At 39.6% G+C, this 23,353-nt stretch overlaps 2 protein-coding genes across 2 annotated transcripts; one reads left to right on the plus strand and one right to left on the minus strand.

The window, feature by feature from the left end:
- Nucleotides 1-673: 673 nt before the first annotated feature.
- Nucleotides 674-12,069, minus strand: LOC115209418. Its single transcript, XM_029777828.2, has 2 exons — nt 11,934-12,069; nt 674-1,808 (listed from the first exon to the last, which is right to left on the minus strand). Exons 1-2 carry the CDS (start codon nt 11,943-11,945, stop codon nt 681-683), a joined length of 1,140 nt encoding a protein of 379 aa, XP_029633688.1. The 5' UTR covers nt 11,946-12,069; the 3' UTR covers nt 674-680.
- A 205-nt stretch (nt 12,070-12,274) lies between these two features.
- Nucleotides 12,275-22,991, plus strand: LOC115209175 (ankyrin repeat and SOCS box protein 8-like). The gene is made up of 3 exons (XM_029777410.2): nt 12,275-12,470; nt 18,609-18,802; nt 21,775-22,991. Exons 2-3 carry the CDS (start codon nt 18,625-18,627, stop codon nt 22,896-22,898), a joined length of 1,302 nt encoding a protein of 433 aa, XP_029633270.1. The 5' UTR covers nt 12,275-12,470; nt 18,609-18,624; the 3' UTR covers nt 22,899-22,991.
- Nucleotides 22,992-23,353: the final 362 nt, after the last annotated feature.

The raw sequence follows: 23,353 nt of genomic DNA on the forward strand, positions 1-23,353 counted from the left end.
GCGAAGACCCGACAAATGAAGTGAGTTCATAGCTTGCAGGTCGGCCTGCAGTGCTAACCTTGGATCGTAGGGCGACCTGCTGTGCTTGAGGAAACCTACTGAGTCAAGTACATTAACATCAAAATAAAAATCAAATGGATATTGTAATTGTGACCCCCGTGCTGGTAGCACGTAAAAAGCACCATCCAAACGTGGCCGATGCCAGTGCCACCTTGACTGGCATCCGTGCTGGTGACACGTAAAAAGCACCAACCGATCGTGACCGTTTGCCGGCCTCCTCTGGCCCCTGTGCCAGTGGCACGTAAAATGTGCACCCACTACATTTTGTGTAGCTGGATCCCCTTCTTGTCGTCACTGCTGGCCCCTTTTCAAATACAGCAATATTACCCCAAAGCCGGACATGTTTTTCATGGAAGACTGCAAAAGAACCTCATCACCACATGATGGTGACGATGATTTACACATACACACATGATGGAGTCTATTCAGCTTCTATTTACCATGTCCACTTCCAAGGCTTTGATTAGCCTGGAGCTGAAACAGAAGACACCTGTCCCAGGTGTGCTACTCAGTGGGACTGAACCTGAAACCATGAGGCTGGGACACAAACTTCCCAACCACACAGCTACCCTTCTCAATAGAATTCAAAATAAAAATTCTTTAAACTATCAGGTACAATGTTATATTGTAGTTTTATTGAGTCTTTCAATGAGTTCTGTGTACTTTTTACCATCTTTTGTTATGTACAGAAGCGAAGGGACATCGTCACCAAATTCTCTTAATTCGAAATACCTGAGTTTTATTGTTTCTTTACTGAATTTAAACACACGTGAATAATTAATGATCTCCTCAACAGAAAAGCCACACTCATTTCGCAAGAAGTTTAAAATGTATTGTATTTTTTGTATTTTCACAGACAACAGATGTGGGTATTTCTTTACCATAGCATCAACAGTGCTACCATTACAACCAAGGTGTTTACAGAGATATTCTTTGGTACTCTGGCAATCTCCATAGATTGATGCCTTCTCAGCCAAGGATTTAACCATTAAATCAAATTCCTCGTCTTCAGCCTTCATTATTCGAGATAAACAATGTCTCCAGAGAAAAGACGGAATTTTATGTTTCTTCAATGTTGTTAGCTTCCTTTCAATATCTTCAGCTGAATATGCTAATAACCAAATCTTCTCTGGAATAATTGTCTTTAGTTCTTCATCAATGACTAACGAGTGTTCCAATTTCTTCTGTATCGTTGACAATTTAGATTTTTCTAACCATTCTGAGGTCTCTAAAATTTTTTGGATTTTAGCTTCTGAACAACCCAAATAGTCGACAAGAAGACTCTTTTTGTCCTGGTATTCTTGCCGTGCATGCGTATCCTTCAAATAGGTATCGTACCGATGATTAAAGTCTTTATTTGTGACATTAATCATCCAAAGACGGATATGTTTTTGATCAGTATTATTCCTCAAGCTTTCAATCCTTGACTTAACAGTTTCATATTTACGTTTAAAGATGTCAGGATAGGTGAGAACATCATGGCCGCTGATTGAATGGTCAGCAAATAAATCCACGAGGCTTTTGAACTTGAATCGGGTCATTTTCACAATCCTGTAATTACGTTTGAGGAAATCTAGAGACTGAGTTTCTTCACAAGCAAGCTTTTCAGTCAAGTACTTTTGCCGCCAAATATGTTCTTCTGATGAATTGGTAATAAAACAGATTTGATTCAAACAGAAATCCTGGTTCCCAATGTGGGAAAAACGGAAACTGGTAAAACTCCTCAAATTAAACTTGAATAAAAATCTCTGAAAAAGAGCAAAAATTATAATCAGTAATATATCATCATCATCACCATCATCATTAATATCATCATCATCACCATCATCATTAATATCATCATCATCATCATCATATCATCTCTGAGTATTATCATCATCATCATCATATCATCACTATCAGTATCATCATCATCAATATCATTTCTATGAGTATCATCATCATCAGCATTATCATAATATATCATCATCATCATCAATATCATCACTATCAGTATCATCATCATCATCATCATAATGGTTTTAACATATCTGTCCTCTTGCTAACCCTCACCTCTTTCCAAGCAAAGTAATATTTTCCTCAGGGTTGGTCATATTTTCATACAACATTGGATACTGACAACCCCCACCCCCACCCTTGTTGTACAAAGACATCCCTCACACCATGTCAAGACAAGGGCACACAAGTCACAAATGGACATATATACATATATACACATATGCACACACACACACACGCACATACACAATGGGTTTCTTTCAGTTTCCATCTCCCAAACATATTGACTCACAAGGTTTTTGACTTTTGATCTGCTCGGGGCTTTAATAAAATGCTATGCAGAGAGATTGACCCTTAAGTCATGTGATCATTATCATCATCATGTGTGTGTGTGTGTGTGTGTGTGTGTGTGTGCATACATGAACATAAATACATACAGACATGGTTTTGGATTCAGTCCTTCAGCAGGGCACCTCGGACATCTCTTCAAACATAACACTGGACCCACCAAAGCATGTGAGTGAATTTGTAAAGATGAAAAAATGAAAGACGTCCACGATCATCATTTTAACGTCCACTTTTTCCATGTTGGCATGGATCAGAGGGAATTTGTTGAGGCAGATTTTATAAAGCTGGATGACCTTCCTGTCACCAACCTTCACCGGTTTCCAAACATAGCAATGAGTGTGTGTGTGTGTATGTGTGTGTATATGTGTGTGTGGTCATCATTTAACATCAATTATCCATGCTGGATGGATAGGGTGGTTTGACAAGCACCAATAAGCCAGAAACCTGCATTAATCTCCAGTTTTTCTCTCTCTCTCTCTCTCCCGATTTTCTGATCTATCTACAGGTATATTATACTCCTGCCCTCCACCCTGTTCCTCCTCCACCACCACTTATCACCAACCCACCCCCACTTCCTTTCTGAGCTTTCTCTTTTACCTGTTTCCCCCCCCCCATGCTGATGCTTCCCATCAACCATACTTCCACCTTTGTTCCATTTACTACATTAACCTCTACCCCCTCCCCCATCTCTAGCCACCAGTCACTCTCCTCCCACACTCTTATAAACTTATCCACCGTCCTTCCTCATCCCTCTTGTACCTTGAGGCTGGGTTCTGACACCTTGTTACCAACATCTCTATCATCTTCCCACCTTCTCTTATACAATGCAAAGGAGCCTTGAACCTTTTCTGTATATTTCTTTACCACCCACAAGGGGCTAAACACAGAGGGGACAAACAAGGACAGACAAACGGATTAAGTCGATTATATCGACCCCAGTGCATAACTGGTACTTATTTAATCGACTCCGAAAGGATGAAAGGCAAAGTCGACCTCGGCGGAATTTGAACTCAGAACGTAACGCCAGACGAAATACGGCTACACATTTCGCCCAGTGTGCTAATGATTCTGCCAGCTCACTGCCTTTTCTCTCACACCTGTGCCTGTTCCTCTACCATACTTTAACTTTTTCATATTTGGCATAAAGGCACCTCCACCCACCACCACTACTACTACTACAACTCCACAAAGTTGTGGAAACTTTTTCTTTTTGTCTTGCAAGGTACTTGGTGACTTCACTAGTGCTGGTGCCACATAAAATGCAACCAACAGACACACAGCCAAAGTCAGTGGTGTTAAGAGGGGCATCCAACTGTAGAAACCATGGCAGAGTTAGCAGTTATAGTAACTGTCTAAATGATAAAAATATCCATATTTACTATCAGTATCAGTTACTTGTGCTAGCCCTAGGCTTGGCTATGCAGGCACACTATCCCTTATCCCTTATCTGGTGGTCAATGCAGAAACTAGAGATAGACGAGTTGTACAATCCCTGTACAGAGATGCTGTCAGTAAGGTGAGGGTTGGCAACAAGTATAGCAAAGAATTCCAGGTAGAAGTAGGGGTTCACCAAGGATCAGTCCTCAGCCCCCTCCTATTTATCATAGTCCTCCAGGCAATAACAGAGGAATTCAAAACAGGCTGCCCCTGGGAGCTCCTCTATGCTGATGACCTTGCTCTAATAGCTGAGTCACTACCAGATCTATAGATGAAATTTCAAGTGAGGAAGCAAGGTCTAGAATTGAAGGGCCTAAGAGTCAACCTAGAAAAACCAAAGTTCGAGTAAGTAGGAAGGTGGACAAATCACAAACCCTTTCAGGTAGATGGCCCTGCTCGATCTGTAGAAAAGGCATAGGTTGAAACTCCATAAGATGTACCCAGTGTAAGCTATGGACACATAAGAGGTGCAGCAATATGAAAGGAAGGTTAACCAGGAAGATAGTTTTTGTGTGCAGTAGATGCACAGGAGCAATAAACACTGAAGATGTACAGAAAACAGATTCCATCACCTGCCAGGGGAAGAAACCAGAAGTAGTTGATAGCCTTCACAACCTGTGAGACCAAGTCTGTAGTGGGGATGGATGCTCTGAGAGCGTTACCACTAGAAGAAGAATAGCCTGGTCAAAGTTCAGAAAGCTCCTAACTCTACTGGTGACAAAGGGCCTCTCCCTCAGAGTGAAAGGTAGACTATATGATGAATGTGTGCGAACAGCCATGCTACATGGCAGTGAAACATGGGCCATGACTGTTGAGGACATACGTAGGAATGAAAGAAACGAAACTAGTATGCTCCAATGGATGCGTAATGTCAGTGTGTATACACAACAGAGTGTATATGCCCTGAGAGAAGAGTTGGACATAAGAAGCATCAGATGGGGTGTGCAAGAGAGACGACTGTGCTGGTATGGTCATGTGCTGTGTACGGATAAGGAGAGCAGTGTGAAGAAGTGTCACACTCTAACAGTGGAAGGAACCCATAGAAGAGGTAGACCCAGGAAGACATGGGATGAGGTGGTGATGCATGACCTCCAAACGTTGGGCCTCACAGAGGCAATGACGAAAGACCGAGACTTCTGGAGATATGCTGTGATTGATAAGATTTGGCAAGTAAAGTGAGATCACAGCCATGGCTGATGCCAGTGTTGCATAACCAGCCCATTTAAAAGCACCCTTCAATCATTGGGCAATAAACTGCACTTGAGAAGACCGATGAATCAAGTAAAATTGAAATCAAAATCAAAATGGAAATTGTAGTTGTGGCCGATGTCAATGCCACCTGACTGGCAACCATACTGGTGACATGTAATAAACACCATTCAAGCATGGATCGATGCCAGTGCCACCTGACTGGCTCCTCTTGCTGGTAGAATGTAAAAAGCACCATCCGAACATGGTTGATGCCAGTGCCCCTTGACTAGCTCTTGTGCTGGTGGCACATAAAAAGCACCTACTACACTCTCAGAGTGGTTGGTATTGGGAAGGGCATCCAACTGTAGAAACCTTGTCAGGTCAGATTGGAGCCTGGTGCAGCCTCTTGGCTTGCCATTCTTCAGTCAACATGGAAAGCGGACATTAAACAATGATGATAATGATGATGATCCCGCTGTAGAAACCATGCCAAACCAGACTGGAACTTGGTGCAGCTCTCCAACTTGTCAGTTCCAGTCAAAGCATCCAACCCATGACAGCATGGAAAGCAAATGCTAAATTACAATGATGACGATGATGACAATATATTGGGTTGTCCGGAAAGTTCGTGCCAATTTATAGCAGCTTATCTTTCGACTCATTTTAGAACATGTTTGAGTCCATAAAATAGGATTTGACTACGCCTCCATTTAGAGCACAGTTTAAGCTATGTTTTTGTGGAAGAAGGTTTATGTTCCTATAACCTGTGTTAATTCTGTAACCCTTTAAAATGGAAGATAAGAAAGTTCATTTTCAGCACTTGAGGCTTTAGGAACCAGACAAAAATTGCTGCAGCTCGGCTGGGATGTGTTACCCCACCCTCCATATTCACCAGATATTACTCCTTCTGATTTCCACTTATTCAGGTCTCTGCTGAAAAGTCTTAATGGTAAAAATCTCAATTCCTTGGATGATGTAAAAAGATATCTTAATGAATTCTTTGCCTTGAAACCACCTCAATTTTGGGAAGAGGGTATTTTCAAGTTAAAGGAAAGATGGAGACGTATTGTGCAACAAAATGGTTCATATTTGGCAAATATTTATTGACCTTTTTCTTTCTTTTAAAAATCAGCACGAACTTTCCGGACAACCCAATAGAATAGATACATTGTATCCCTGCATATCATAAGAAGCAACTAAGCAAGAGGGTTAGCATCAGGGAAGATGTTTGCTCATGAAACACTGCTTCAAAAAGTTTCCCTCCAACTCATATCAGTAAGAATGGAAGGAGATAAAAACAATGCTGTTACTGATGAAACAAGAGCACTCAGAGAGCGCAAGCCTCCACCAAGGCAACACCGACGTCCTCTCAACAATTAACCAGAGATGATTTTTAAAATGAGAATATCTGAAATAAACCCGACTGCTCTCACAAACGAGAATACTAAAAAATGAACCTGGTCATTCTCAAAAAGTAATTAAAAAAGAACAAAAAATAATCCAGAATCCTTGTCCGGTACCAGATCTATACCAAAATCTAATCAGTTCGTTCCAGTCACGAGGCCAAACATCTCTGAAAGTTTCATCCATCGGTTCTTGAGACATCTTATCCATGGGCAAACAAACAAACAAACACGACTGAAAACAATACCTCTGCTTTCGTTAAGGTGGAGGTAAGAAATATTCATTGACGGAAAGAGTTGTAAGAGGACTTTTTGGAGACCCACCCTTATTAATAAGTCAAAAGAATAAAATTCCTTTAAAAGGATGTGGATAATTTCATTGATAAGATAATACAATGAGAGAAACCTGATGCTTTTTTTTAATAAAGTTACATTTTATTATTTTATATAATTTCTTACAAACAGTGTTTGATGTGTGAGATACACTGCACTGGTTTCGTTAACAAGTCTCAGAATTCTAAACCAAGGGAAATAACTCTTGCACAGAGCTAATCTCTCTCTATATAAAGCTGAAGTTGTCTGTGTATGGCAGGTTTGGTAGCCTTCAACTAATACTATCTCCTCCGAGACCCTGTGGCACAAGTTGACCAAAATTGAGAGTATGATAGAAGAAGGCTTGCTCTTCCTTCCGTTGAAGAAAAAATTCAAATCAGACCACGGCAACACTAAAAATTATTTACATAAAAAAAGTGCTTTTTTCCTATGAAAATCCCTATTTTTTACGATTTTTTGACTGCTGTGTCGCCATTTTTCGGTGTATTTCAACTAGAAAAACGTCCACTTAAAGAGAATAACAAGCTACATAATGCAACATTTTTACTTTTCAAAAATTCCAATTCTAAAGGGTCGAAACAAACCCGAGCAACGCCGGGCGATACTGCTAGTTCTTGCATGAATATGAGTTTCACTTTCTTTTTACCCTGCAGCTATGCTGGGGCACTGCCTGGAAGAAATTTAGGCCATCAAAATGACCAATGTACTTATTTTTATTTTTAAATCTCAGTACTTATTCTATCAGTTTCTTTAGAAGAATTGCTAAGTTATAGGGATGTAAATACACCAACACCGGCCTTCAATCAATGTTGGAGGACAAACACAGACACAAAGACACACATACATATAAATTTACAACGAGCTTCTTTCAGTTTCCGTCTACCAAATCCACTTACAAGGCTTTGGTCAGCCCCAGGCTATAACAGAAGTCACTTGCCCAAAGTACCGGACAGTGGGACTGAACCCAGAACCATGTGGTTGGGAAGCAAACTTCATGCTACAAGAAATGGTTGAATATCACACAATCTCATTTTTCCCTGCCTTGGATCAGTAACTTTTTTACATTTATTCTTCCCAGACACAGGAGTGGCTGTGTGGTAAGTAGCTTGCTTACCAGCCACATGGTTCTGGGTTCAATCCCACTGCGTGGCACTTTGCACAAGTGTCTTCTATTATAGCCTTGGGCTGACCAAAGCTTTGTGAGTGGATTTGGTAGATGGAAACTGAAAGAAACCCATCATATATATGTATACATATATATGTATGTGTGTCTGTGTTTGTCTCCCCAACATCACTTGACGACCGATGCTGGTGTATTTATGTCGCCATAACTTTGCGGTTTGGCAAAAGAGTCTGATAGAATAAGTACAAAGCTTACAAAGAATAAGTCCTGGGGTTGATTTGCTCAACTAAAGGCGGTGCTCCAGCATGGCTGCAGTCAAATGACTGAACCAAGTAAAAGAGTATTCACCATCGACCACACTTCCACCCATGTTCACCATTCTCTACGTTCATCTCTTTCTTCACCTCTAACCATCCGTCACTCTCTTGCAAGGGCCACCCACCCATCCATCCTCGATTCTCTCTCTTTATTCTTTTGTTATCCACTTTTTTGCTACCCTGAGGGAATGCCATGTCACTTCATTTCTACCATTCATCTTCCTTTCCTAGTGGGATGGTCACGTAGTCCTCTGCAGCAAGGCACCCATTCCTCATTGTCATACTTTAAGCTCTCATCACCACATACAATACTGCTCCACTTCAGTCAGTTGAGAGGTTTTTGTCTTGCAAATTGCCATTGCTAGGGCCACGAAATAAAGTACCTGGTCCACCCTGTAAAGTAATTGGCATCAGGAAAGGCATACAGCTATGGAAACCATGCCAAAGCAGTGATGGTCATCTGGCTCATTTGAGTCCATTGAAGTGTTGAACAGCCAATCAGAGCTCACCTTGACTTTGTTGTCAAGTTAACACACTCTACCAAGTAGACTCAAGATGAAGAACAGTGTTGTTTTAAGTCAACAGATCGCCCAAGTTATGCCTGATTTTAGAAGGAGACAAGTAATTAGAGAGATTTGCTTCTATACCCATTATCGGGTTTTGTTAGGGCCCCATAGGGTAAGGATGTGGATGGTAAAAATGTGGGTAGAGGGTGATGTGCAAGCAATCCTCTCCCCTTACTGTTTTAGAAATTAAACAACAACTCAAATAACTACGCAGAGGCAGCCATGGTTGGAACAAGAACAACAAGCATTCTTAAAAGGGAAAAGAAGCATGGTCATTCCTTACCAAAGTGACCTTATCTTATCGCCCATCTCATGCGCTCATAAGTTAGTTTGATAGTTCAGCTATCAAACCTATTCCAACGCAGACTAATGGACCATAGACATTACATCATGACAATAATGATGATGCTGTATATATTGGCTGATTCTTCAAATTGGGTTATCTGCATGTTTCATCGATTGAGGTTAATCTGTTAGACTTTAATCATTAAAGCAAATTGACTGATTAGCATTTAGAAATTTTCTATCATTGTTAACTGACGTATACAAAGAGAGAAATTGCCGACCATGGCCGTGTGGTTGCTTCCCACTCCTGTGGTTGTAGATTCAGTCCCACTGCACAGCACTTTGGTCATGTGTCTGTTACTAAAGCCCTCAACTGACCAAGGCTTTATGAGTTGGTCACAGAGAGAGAAACTGAGAGAAGTCTATCTTATATATTTAGGTGTCAACATCATCATCATCATCATCATCATCATCTAACGTCTGTTTTCCAAGCTGACATGAGTCAGACGGTTTTATAGGATCTGGCTGGCCGTGAGGCTGTTTTTGAGCTCCAAAGTCAGTTTTGGCATAGATTCTAAAGCTGGATGCATTTCCTAACACCAACCACTTTACAATGTGCACTGAACTGACATGGGGACATTAATACAGTTATTAGAATAGACTGAAATAAAGGCGATGAGCTGCTAGCGCACTGGGCGAAATGCTTAGCAGTATTTCATCTGCCGCTACGTTCTGAGTTCAAATTCCGCCGAGGTCGACTTTGCCTTTCATCCTTTTGGGGTCGATTAAATAAGTACCAGTTATGCACTGGGGTCGATATAATCGACTTAATCCGTTTGTCTGTGCTTGTTTGTCCCCTCTGTGTTTAGCCCCTTGTGGGTAATAAAGAAATAGGTATTTCGTCTGCCATAACATTCTGAGTTCAAATTCCACCAAGGTCGACTTTGCCTTTCATCCTTTCGGGGTCAATTAAATAAGTACCAATTACGCACTGGGGTCGATGTAATCGACTTAATCCCTTTGTCTGTCCTTGTTTGTCCCTTCTATGATTAGCTCCTTATGGGCAATAAAGAAATAAGAATAGACTGAAATAGCAGTCAAACCACCAACAGATCAGACCCTACTGTTTTACAAAAGAAGGGCAAGTTAAAAAACTAAAAAGAAACCCTAGAGAGATTATTTGGCTAAATGGCAGAATGGTCCCAACCCTTCTTTGATCCTACATTAGATTTTCGTTTCCAGGGCCCCATCAAACTAAAACTGCTCACCTTGTCAATAGCAGAGTTTCAAGGCCGTGAATTGAAAATGTTTTCCTACAAAACGAGATTACTAGGGAACAAGAATAAAATAGGGGACAGAAGGGTGCTGATAAGATTCTGGAAAGCATTCATTGATTTGGTGTCGTTAATGATGTTCGATCCACCAAATATTTTGATTAAATTTCTAATTAATGTGAGAAAAACATGGCTATAACTACCCAAGTGTACCAAATGTTTAACAGCAGAGAGAACGATTAACAGCAAATGTAAGAAATACGATTACTTTTCTGCAAAATTATCATCTCATTCACCCACAAAACATTTCGACTTTTCAACAGAAAAAAAAACTCTTCACATTCATAAGACCCCTGAAAGGAAAAAATGGAAAGAAGCAATTACTGTCCAAATCAGTTCAAACCGAACTGATGCATAACAAATTCTATGATTTCCAAGTTGTAAAACAAATGCGCAGTTTCGAGAAAACACGAGTCATGAAGTGTCAGGTTTAAAGAACAAAGAAAAGAGTTTGGTACTATTTGAGAACAGTGGTCCCGGTGCGCGCACTCGCGTAGTCGCGCTAGCTAGTCGTGACTAGTCGATCCTACAACGACTACCTATCAAAGTAAATAAAACACAAAATAAATATTTTTTTAAAACAAAGTAAATAACACACAAAAACACAAAGTAAGGATCGACTAGTCATGACTTTATTTACTTTGCTAGGTAGTCGTTGTAGAATCGACTAGTCACCACTGTCATGTCCTCAATAACTCTTCGACAAAAGAAGGTTAATCAGTATTTTGGGGGAAAAAAAAGAAAAAAACCTTGATTAATATTTAAAAAAAAGGGGGGCAGTCGTTGGTTTTAGGGACGCAGAAGTATGTAGTTTAAGCCCTGTAGAATATTCATTTGCTTTCCAAACGAAAACATAAAAATTAAAAACAAGAAAGACAGAAATTAAGGCATAAACTGCATACGGCTGCCCCACCACCAAACATTCGTTTCCTGGTGACTTTAGGAAAGTTATCAATAACAAAGTTGGTGGGACACACACCTGGAGTTCCAAACTACACACACATCAGGCTCCCGTGGCTTTTATGGGTTTTTCCACGAGTAACCTTTCGAAGCGCCTCCCCCTATTGGGAGTTTTTACTTGTTATATATTCGTTATCTTGCATTTTTACACGGACAATTCAAACGGACAAAACCCTTTTGTAACTTTCGTCCTGTGTTTTGTCCTTACATGTTTTATTTGATTTTTGTTAGCCCTTGTGGCCAATAAACGAGAATTAATCATATTATTATTATGTGTGTACATGTTTGCGTTTAAGACAAAGCATTACATCATTTTCCGTAATAAACTGGTGGAGAAGTGTTTTAACCACAGAAGTGGATTTAACTGAAGCTAAAAGACGAAGGAAGTTGCGGCCTGGTTTATAATATAGTTTATTTTTGTAAAGGCAGAAGATTAGAAACTTGATTTAATTAATAAACGAAAGAAAAAACCCGAAGGGAAAATATTATAAAGTCGTAAAAGAAAGGAGTTTGGAAGACAAATTAATGCTTTAAAAGTTAAAAAAAAGTTTTAAAAACAAACAGAAATTAATATTTACCATCGAATACATATCTGTGGATTTTTTTTCTGTTCAGAGAGAGAAAGATATTTAAGTCTTAATATAATAATAGAATTTAATAAATTCGTTGTTTTTATTTCGTCGAGAAATAAACATTTTCCTGGAAAGAGTGCTCGGAGTAAAGCGAAAATAATCTACTGTGAATATTTAGTCCACTTCTAAAATTTCTCTTTCATTCGTTTAACATGAAGTATAGAATCAAAATAGATAAAAATCGTAATATATATTTTATTTTATTATTTGAAAGTCCTCTGAATGATATTTTTAAATAAATAAAATGAAAATTACATACTTTAAATTCTGTCCCTGAACAAGTGGAGTATTTCTGGTGTCACCTTACACCGTGTAGAGCCATGAAAATAGTTTTTTAATATTTCGTAATTTTTAAACAAATTTGTTGAAGAGAAGCACATATTGTCATTTAATTAACGATCAATTATATTTAATAGAATCGAATTACTGTGATGGAAATATGCATTTTTGTATCTCAACTTCATTTGTTTTTTTAATGTCCAGGTAAGAACTTTCTCTTTTTATATATATTTTTTTTCTCACCTGTCTTTTTTTGTATCGCTATTTTCAACCCTTATTTCTAAACGATCTCAACACACACACACATACAAACACACACACACACACATATATATATATATATGTGTGTGTGTGTGTATGTATATATGTATGTGTGTGTGTGTAACCCCTTCTCGTCTTCTATGACAGACAGAACAGAAAATCAGTTTGTTTCACTTTCACAAAATCGATTTCTCCTTGTTAATGTCCGTCCGCTGTTGTTCTATTGATTAGATCGTTGTCAGATTTATTCTTGTTGTATCCATTGTAACTGGCAACTTAAATAAATAAATATTTAGTCAAAATACATTGTATTTTGGTCAACAGAAATGCCAACACCTGTATTTTGAGGTCAGTGCAGATGACCCCAAACAGTATTAATAATGTATCGATGTGAGTATATACATATATTATAGCACCTGCTTCTATGCATCGATGATTTAGTATTTGATAATTAATTGTTTATTTTATTTCGTGCTGGAAACATATTGCGAGTTTAACTTTCTAATAATTCGATCTTAAAAATACGAAGATCAGGATTCGATGTTACACCATTTTATTTGTGTTTACTTAATAAATTTCATGTCCCGGCCCTAAATCCAGTATCTTTCGGAGTGGGCGAAATCCCAAGTTTTTCTTTTTTCTCTCCTCGAAGTGTAAGCAAGTGACGTAATTGAAAAGATGGCTTTCACTTGAAATCGAAACTCTCTCGCTCAGAGTTTACCTTTTTCTCTAACGACTTCCTCAAAATCCTATCGAAATGGATAAATAAATTAGTGGCACCCAAATTACCAACGTTAACGAATGGGGTTTCTGCTTAATGTTTGTAAAAAGTTGATAGGCCTCTAAATGAGAAGTTATTGTGGAAAAGAACAATTAAAAGATATTTACAATTTTAAAAAAACTGACGAGACTCTCTCTCTCTCTCTCTCTCTCTCTCTCTCTCTCTCTCTCTCTCTCTCCCAGTAGCGTGGCTGGTGGGGGGGGGGACAATCTGCCCCGATGACACTTATGTACTTTTGGTCCTGCTGTATAAGCTTATACAAGGGACGGGAAGCTGCGCAAACTCAAAGGCTGGTGGTACACTTTCTTGCTACGCCACACACTCTCTCTCTCTCTCTCTCATTCATCGTGGAGGTGGGTGTTGTGCCCCTAACCTTCATAGGCTCTCCGTGACCAGCGAGCGAGCTCAATGTGGAAAAACAAGTAATAGGTGATTTATTACAAAACACACTGGTTTACATAGAAGCAATGTTCTGCATTAAACTTTCATTTCAGTTATACTGCTGGTGTCTTTAATGGAATCAGTAAAATACCTCAACAAATGCTTTGTAAAATATTCTGAAGCTCAAATCCCGTCAGCGAAAATTTTTTCTTTTCCCCACGAGAGTTCCGGACCCCAGTAAGGAATTCATTTGCATACAGCCAATCAGAGCTCACCTTGACCTTGTTGTCGAGTTAACAAACACACTCTACCAAGTAGACTCAAGTCGACCGATCGCCAAGTTATGCCTGATTTTAGAAGGAGACAAGTAATTAAATAAATTTGCATCTATACCTATTATCGGGTTTTGTTAGGGCCTCATATGGTAAGGATGTGGATGGGAAAAATGTGGGTAGAGGGTGATGTGCTAGCAACCCTCTCCTCTTACTGTTTTAGAAAGCAAACAACACAAATAACTACGCAAAGGCAGTCATGGTTGAAACATGAACAAGAACAACAAGCATTCTTAAAAGAGAAAAGAAGCATGGTCATTCCTTATCTTAGTGGCCTTCTCTTATCGCCCATCACTTGTTACGCGTTCCTAAATTAGTTTGAAAGTTGAGCTCTGACTTGCTGTATGCAAATGAATTCATAACTGGGGTCCGGAACTCTCGTGGGGAAAAAATTCGCATCCCGTCAAGGTTAAATTTCCATTTTACAGTTTTGATGTCAATAAGGTAAGAAACAGTCAAACACTAAAACCAATTAAATTGACTAACCCCGCCCTCACTCCATGATGTCTCTCAAGGTACATAGCTTAGTGGTTAGGGCATTCGGCTCACGATCATAAAATCGTGAGTTCAATTCCCAGCGACGTATTGTGTCCTTGAGCAAGAAACTTTATTTCATGTTGCTCCAGTCCACTCAGCTGGCAAAAATAAGTTGTACCTGGATTTCAAAGGGCCGGCCTTGTCAAACTCTGTGTCACTCTGAATCTCCCTCAGAACTACATTAAGGGTACACGTGTCTGTGGAGTGCTCAGCCACTTGCATGTTAATAAATGAGCAGGCTGTTCTGTTGATCGGATCAGCTGGGACCTTCGTCGTCGCAACCGACAGAGTGCTTCTATTGTGCAGGTGCAATGGCCCAGTGGTTAGGGCAGCGGACTCGCAGTCATAGGATCGCGGTTTCGGTTCCAGGTGTCGTGAGTGTTTATTGAGCGAAAACACCTAAAGCTCTGCAAGGCTCCAGCAGGTGGGGGTGACGAACCCTGCTGTGCTCTTTCACCACACCTTTCTCTCACTCTTTCTTCCTCTTTCTGTTGCACCTGTATTTCAAAGGAGCCAGCCTTGTCACACTCTGTGTAACGCTGAATCTCCTCCGAAAACTACGTTAAGGGTACACGTGTCTGTGGAGTGCTCAACCACTTGCACGTTAATTTCACGAGCAGGCTGTTCCGTTGATTGGATTGCCCCATCAGATTGGAGCCTGGAGCGGCATCCCGACTTGCCAGCCTTCAGTCAAACCGCTCAGGCTAGCAAAAGAAAGAAAATGAATTAAAACTTTTATATATATATATATATATATATATATATATATTATATATATATATACCCATACAAAATTCTGGTGCATCTAAATTAAGTACCATATTCATTTGAATCTAAATTGTTGCTGATCTTATATATATATATACTAGCAGTATCGCCCAGCGTTGCTCGGGTTTTTAAGGGAAATAACTATATAAGCATTTTTAGAGAGTTATTGCCAAAAAATTAGTAAAAAATGCATTAAAAATGGGAAAAAAATGATGGTAAATTGTTTTTAAAATCGTTGACTCATCGTAGACATTTTTAGAGAGTTACTTCCCTTATATAATAGCGAAAAAATGCATTAAAATGGAAAAAATTATGGTAATTTTTTTTTTTAATCGTAGACTCATCATAGACGCGCGCTAATACCCAGACGGGCTCGATATGAATCACGACTATAAGATACCCGGTTTTGGTTAAACTGCACCGCAAAATGTGGGAGTAGTTAGGAATCTAAATCGTAGGAGACAGACAGACACACAACCTCTCTTTTATATATAAAGAAGATATATATATATATATATTATATATATATATATATATATATATATATGCACACACACAATTTCCTTCTACTAAATTCTCTTTGAAGGCATTGGCTGGCCCGGAATTATAGTAGAAGACATTTGCCGAAGGTTCTACACAGTGAGACTGAACCCAGAACTATGCAGCAGCAAAGCGGGCTTCTTTACCACACAGCCATGGCTGCACCTGATTCAGTAAAACTTAAAGGAAACTGTGACAAAATATATTCTGGCGCCTGTTCAGAACCCCCCCCTCTCTCTCTCTCTCTCTCTCTCTCTCTCTCTATCTCTATCTATCTATCTATCTCCAATCGCCCCCTATATTCTTGGAGAAATGTATTTCAAGATTTCAATTATTTAATGCTTCATGACTTCAAGAAACTAAAAAATTTGTGTGAAATATTTCAATCACTTCATCGCGAACGAGACACTCTCATATTCTTCTGTTTTGAGGTTTTCTTTATTCGTAGTTAAAATAAAGGAATATTGAAGACAAGCATAAAAGTGGAGACGTAGTAAAGAACCCAAACAGCTGTACATTTTGGTTAGATTCCAATTCTGCGAACCAAACCAAATTTCTTGCCTTCTCTTTAATTCCGATGACTTTATAGGGGAGACGACTCTTGTATAGCTTTCTAAGTTAGTTTTCAGCGATACAAGCGGCCTTAACTTCATAGCACCACGGCGTTTGTTTACTCTTTTACTTGTTTCAGTCATTTGACTGCGGCCATGCTGGATCACCGCCTTTAGTCGAGCAAATCGACCCCGGGACTTATTCTTTTGTAAGCCTAGTACTTATTCTATCGGTCTTTTTTGCCGAACCGCTAAGTTACGGGGACGTAAACACACCAGCATCGGTTGTCAAGCAATGCTAGGGGGAACAAACACAGACACACAAACACATACACACGCATACATACATACATACATACATATATATATATATATATATATATATATATATATATATATATATATATATATATGTATATATATGTATGTATGTATATATATGTATGTATGTATGTATATATGTATGTATGTATATATATATATATATGTATGTATATATATATGTATGTATATATATATATGTATGTGTATATATATATATGTGTGTGTGTGTGTATATATATATATATGTGTGTGTGTGTGTGTGTGTATGTATATATATGAATTATGTATTTGTGTGTCTGTGTTTGTCTCCCAACCATTGATTGACAACTGGTATTGGTGTGTTTGCATCCCTCTAACTTAGCTGTTCAGCAAAAGAGACTGATAAAATAAGTTCTAGGCCTGCAAAGGAATAAGTCCTGGGTTCGATTTCTTCAACTAAAAAACAAGTAAAAGAATAAAAGAAAATGTGGTGGGTGGGTGGGTTCATAGAAACTGTGATGGTCTGAGAGGGGTTTTGGACTGATGTGGGACGTGTATGGAGAGGGTGTTGTGACGGTTCTTGGAAATGGCATGAAAATGGTAGGTGTTAGCTAGGAGACAGGTTGAGTGGTGACTTCAGTGAGTGAGATGTCTATGGAAGGAGTTTGAGGAAACTGGAAGTTAAAGGGGTTTGTTGTATATATGAATTCGATGTCTGGCGTCCGTGCGAGCGGGGTGCAAAGAGCACCATACGAGTGTGATCGTTGACAGAGCGGTTGATCGGCTTCTGTGCCAGTGGCACTTAAAGGGCACCATTCGAGCGTGATCGTTAGCAGCGTCACCTTACTGGCACTTGTGCCTGTGCGAGTAGGGTGCCAAGAGCACCATCCGAGCGTGATCGTTGCCAGAGCAGCCAACTGGCTTCCGTACCTGTGGCATGTAAAAGGGCACCATTCAAGCATGATCGTTACCAGCGTCACCTTACTTGCACCTGTGCCGGTGGCATGTGTAAAAAGATTTGAGCGAGGTCATTGCCAGTACCGCCTGACTGGCCCCGTGCCGGTGGCATGTAAAAAGCACCCAATACACTCTCGGAGTGGTTGGCATTAGGAAGGGCATCCAGCTGTAGAAACTCTGCCAAATCAAGATTGGAGCCTGGTGCGGCCATCTGGTTCGCCAGCCCTCAGTCAAAATCGTCCAACCCATGCTAGCATGGAAAGCAGACATTAAACGATGATGATGATGATGATGATGAATTGTGCCAGGATTTATGGGAGTACAACATGGGTAATGATTCAGTAGAGTGACGGAGAAGGGCGAAAGGGTGTGCTGGAACGGAAATGAGATTGGTTTGGTGGATGTGTAGAGTATCAGTGAGTGGGGGGTGGGGGCAGATGAATTGAATTGCTTGGAATCATGGGAAAAGAACAAGAACTGAATTTTGAGAAGAGAAATGGGATGAGGTGGTTGAGTCATGCGCTGAGGAAAGATAAAAGAAGGGGTTAAATGGAAGGGAAGCAGAGTGGGATGATGTTAAGGGTACAACACAATGGAGAAGCCTGTCATGAACCCTGCAAGGTTAACCCCCTTATTTTAGCTAGGAAAGTTAATTTGAAATGCTTGTTGTTATTGTTGTTAGTATCTCAAAAACAGGATTTCAAATGTTGAATATGTCCTTTTGTTTGAGGAAGGGCACCTATAAGGATCCATTTGTTAATTCCCTAATTAGAATGTATGTCTGTGTTGTTTCAAAGACAGGCAACATTGGGAACACCTTAACGACACACCTGAAGAATTATTTTCAAATTTGTTTTATTTTAATATATGTTTGTTTAATTTTGTACTTCATTATTTTTTTTTTTTTGCTTATTTTTGCTTTTTTCTACAGATACTAAAGAATTGAAATGGCAAACCCATATTCTATGATACCTCAGCCTCCACCGCCACCACCACCACTTCCCACATCTTTCCACAATGGTAACCAAGTGCAATGTTCTCCCTCATTTTCCAGCATCAGTGATGGTGAAAACAACCAGGACACGTCCCCGCAATCTAAAGTTTCCTGTTTTAAAACCCATTCTTGTAAGTTCACCTAATTAATTGTTAATTATATTGGTTAAATTGAGAAGGAACCAGACTAAATAAATGGTTGGGCCACATCACTCTGTAAGGAGCCTAGGGTCAATTTCCCAGTTTCTCTAACGTATATACATGTTCCTCCCTGGACAGGACACTGGTCCATCACAAGGTTCCTCATTCTGACCAGATGAGTGGACTGCAGCAATGTGAAATGAAGTGTCTTGTTCAAGGAGACAATGCATCACTCAGTCCTAGAATTGAAACCACAATCTTACAACCATGAGTTCAACACCCTAACCGCTAAGTTGTGGGCTCCATAGGTTAAATCCAGAGCAGCCAACTGGCCTCCATGCCAGTGGCATGTAAAAGGGCACCATTCAAGCGTGATCGTTTCCAGCGTCACCTTACTGGCACCTGTGCCGGTGGCATGTGTAAAAAGATTCGAGCAAGGTCATTGCCAGTACCGCCTGACTGGCCCTGTGCTGGTGGCACGTAAAAAGCACCCACTACACTCTCGGAGTGGTTGGCATTAGGAAGGGCATCCAGCAATAGAAACTCTGCCAAATCAAGATTGAAGCCTGGTGCAGCCATCTGGTTCACCAGCCCTCAGTCAAAATCGTCCAACCCGTGCTTGCATAAAAGTGGACATTAAACGATGATGATGATGATGAAATGTCTTACTATATTTCATCTCATCTCTCTTAGGTTTGGTTTCAAATTCTCCTTGAGATAGACGTAGTCTTCCCCCTTCTTGGGGCTCAATATATTACAGTATTTCACTGGAATGTAATATTCTTTTGCCAACATCTTTCTTAGCCTGGTTCGAAAATATGACATCATTATTTTAGAAAGTTTTTTTTCACCAAATTTCTATTAGTCATCAATTTTCTAAATATTTAAATGGTTTGAATGATCCTAAATTTTAATTTTAATCATCAATCTTTTGTATCATTAACCTTGCTTTGTAAGTCATCATAATTCATTATTGTTTTACCTGTAACTTCATCATTAGCCTCTTTTTCTTAATTACTATTGGCTTGGCTGTGTGGTTAAGAAACTTGCTTTAGAACCACATGGTTTCGGATTCTGTCCTGCTGTGTGGCACTTTGAGCAAGTGCCTTCTGCTATAGCCCCAGGCAACCAAAGCCTCGTCAGTGGATTTGGTAGACAGAAACTGAAAGTAGTCCAACATTTATATGTATATATATCCGTGTGTGTGTGTGTGTGTGCTTCTGTCTATTAATTACTTGGTTAATCTCAGTTGATTAGTGAACCCTTCAAGTATTTGTATCAGAGGTGTGTGTGTGTGTGTGTGTGTATAAGCACAAGAATGGCTGAGTGGCTAACCACATGGTTTGGGGTTCAATCCCATTCTCTAGCACCTTGGGCAAGTGTCTTCTATAGCTTCAAGCTGACAAAGCCTTGTGAATAGATTTGGTAGACAGAAACTGAAAGAAGACCCAATGTGCATGTGTGTGCCTTTGTGTCCCCTTGTCTTGACATCATGTGATGGTTGTAAATGAGTGCCACTGTCATACAAGCAGTGTCATTCATTTCTAAAATTCTGTGAAAAACATGTCTGGCCCTGGAGGGGAAATATAATCTTGCTTGGAAACAGGTGAGGGTGACAGGAGGGTCATCCAGCTTTATAAAAGCTGCCACAACAAATTCCATCTGATCCATGCCAACATGGAAAAGCGGATGCTAGAATGATGATGATGATGATGATGATGAAATGGAGGAGGAGGATTATACCACTCAAGCAGTACTCTTTTTCAAGTCCGGCACTTATTATATTGGTTTCTTTTGCTGAACCACTAAGTTACAGGGTTGTAAACACACCAATACCAGTTATCAAGTAGTATTGAGGGACAAGCACAGACACAAAGACACACACGCCATTCTGTGCCAGTGGCACGTAAAAAGCACTCACTACACTCTCGGAGTTGTTGGTTTTAGGAAGGGCATCCAGCGGTAGAAACCTTGCCAGATCAAGATTGAAGCCTGGTGCAGCCATCTGGTTCACCAGCCCTCAGTCAAAATCGTCCAACCCATGCTAGCATGGAAAGCGGACGTTAAACGATGATGATGATGATAATTAAATATATATATATAATATATATATATATATATATATATATGTGTGTGTGTGTGTGTGTCCACCATCGCTTGACAACCAATGTTGGTGTGTTACATCCCCGTAACTTAGTGGTTCAGCAGATGAGGCCAATATAAGTACTAGGCTTACAAAGAATAATTCTTGGTGTCAATTTGCCTGACTAAAGGTGGTGCTCCAGCATGGCCGCAGTCAAATGACTGAAACAAATAAAAGAAATATATATATATCACAATCATCATCATCATCATCATTTAGTGTCCGCCTTCCATGCTAGCATGGGTTGGACGGTTCGACCAGGGATCTGGAAAGCCAGGAGGCTGCGTCAGGCTCCAGTCTGATCTGGCAGTGTTTCTACAGCTGGATGCCCTTCCTAACGCCAACCACTCCGTGAGTATAGTGGGTGCTTTTTATGTGCCACCTGCACAGGTGCCAGACGAGGCTGGCAAATGGCCACGATTGGATGGTGGTTTTTATGTGCCATATATATATATATATATATGTGTGTGTGTGTGTGAATGACCCGTCCTTGTTTTCTTTGTATCGTCTATCTGGATGTTTTGTGTTCTTGTCCCATTTTGTATTTTATATATATATATATATATACATATGATAGGTATCATCTGGTTTCCATCTGCCAGATCCTCTTTCAAAGCTTCAGTCAGCCCAAGGCTATAGTAAAAGACACTTGCTTGAGTGTGTCATGCAGTGGGACTGAACCCCAAACCACATGGCTGGAAAGCATACTTCTTACCTCCACAGCCATGCTATTGTTGCCTCGTATGTTTTCCTTTCTGTCTGTATGATTTTACTGGTCTGACTTGATAATGGTGTACATTTTGGTATTTTTATGTTTCAGCTAAATGCAAGCAAAAGGAATTGCAGTTCCACCTGGTCGGTGCCATAGAATCTGGCAATTTGGTACAAGTCCAAAAACTGGTCAATAATGGAGTAAACATTGACTGCATCATTCTGTTAGTAAAAACACCGTTAATTCATGCAATGGAACAAGGCCAAGAACATATTGCAAGTTACTTAATTTCTTCTGGTGCCAACACCAATAAAGCTGAACGGAACGCATGGTTTCGCCATCCTCTTCACACTGCTGTCTTTAAAAACATGTATAATATTGTACTGAAGCTTCTGGTTCATGGCGCTGTTATAGAAGCCCAAGATGGTAATGGTATGACGCCTCTCACTTATTCTGCTATTTATGGTAATTCAGAAATTACTAAGTTACTCATTTCATATGGCGCCAATTTAAACCATGAAGATTTTGTCAACAGAATAGCTCTTCATTTTGCTGCAGAACGGAATTTACTTGACATCGCTGACACCCTCATCAGACTTGGATCCAATATTGACCATCAAGACAAATACGGTTGGAGTCCCTTATTTGGTGCTGTGATGTACAATCACATAGAAATGGTACAGTTGTTGTTGTCACGCCGAGCCAATGTCCAGCTTCTTGATTACGGTGGGGATGGTATCATGCACTTAGCATGCTCACGTTTCCGGCGCGAGAAAGTCTTTGTTGTATTATCCACTTCTGAAGACTTGTACAAGAGAAAGCGAAGAATCCCTACCCTCAGTTTTCAGAATCTTTGTGTAAAATTCCGTGGTAGCAACATCGACATCATTCACTGCTTGATTGATGCTGGTGCCAATGTATGCCTGTCTAACTATGAAGGACTAACTCCACTTGATCTCTGCAAAGAACAGAATGTTATGAAGAGTCTGGTGTCTGTTGGGAGTCCAATAGATCCCGGATGGATCCAGTCTGCCACGTTGTGTTCCGAATCGGGAGAAAACACTGAAATTATTACTTGGCTATTGGAGCAATTCCAGTTACAACAGCGCCTGATCTTTGCCTGTAAAGTGGCAATCAGGCGCTATCTTTCATTTACAGGATGCATCTCTTCCGCTATTCAAAAACTGCCGCTACCAAATGCCATGAAAGATTTCCTTCAGCAAGTTTATTAACTTATTTTAAATTTTTTACACTATTATTCTGTTTGTTTCTGAATGTAGTTTTAGAATTTTGGGTATGTACATATATATATATATATATATATGATGATGATATATGTACATACATATATATATATATATATATATATAATATATATATATATACATACATGTACATATATATGTGTGTGTGTAGATATATATATTTATATACACCCATGTATATAAATAACTAGCAGGATACCTGACAAGATGGCGGTGTGGATTTCCACCTCGGCATCCGAAACTCAGAATTTTATCTTGGCTAACGAATAATTGTCACATATTACATTTACAGATATATATATATATATACACACAAATATACATGTATATATATATATATATTATATATATATATATATATAATATATATATGTATATGTATGTATATACACATGCATGTGTGTGTATATATATATATATAT

The sequence above is a fragment of the Octopus sinensis genome, linkage group LG3 (assembly GCF_006345805.1).
Source record: "Octopus sinensis linkage group LG3, ASM634580v1, whole genome shotgun sequence".
Lineage (NCBI taxonomy): Eukaryota > Metazoa > Mollusca > Cephalopoda > Octopoda > Octopodidae > Octopus > Octopus sinensis.

Excerpts from the sequence above, each read along its gene's own strand:
- LOC115209175 (XM_029777410.2), top strand. The coding sequence starts at position 18,625 with ATGGCAAACCCATATTCTATGATACCTCAGCCTCCACCGCCACCACCA. Across the intron at positions 18,803-21,774 it reads CTGTTTTAAAACCCATTCTT|CTAAATGCAAGCAAAAGGAA; the intron begins GTAAGTTCACCT and ends TTTATGTTTCAG.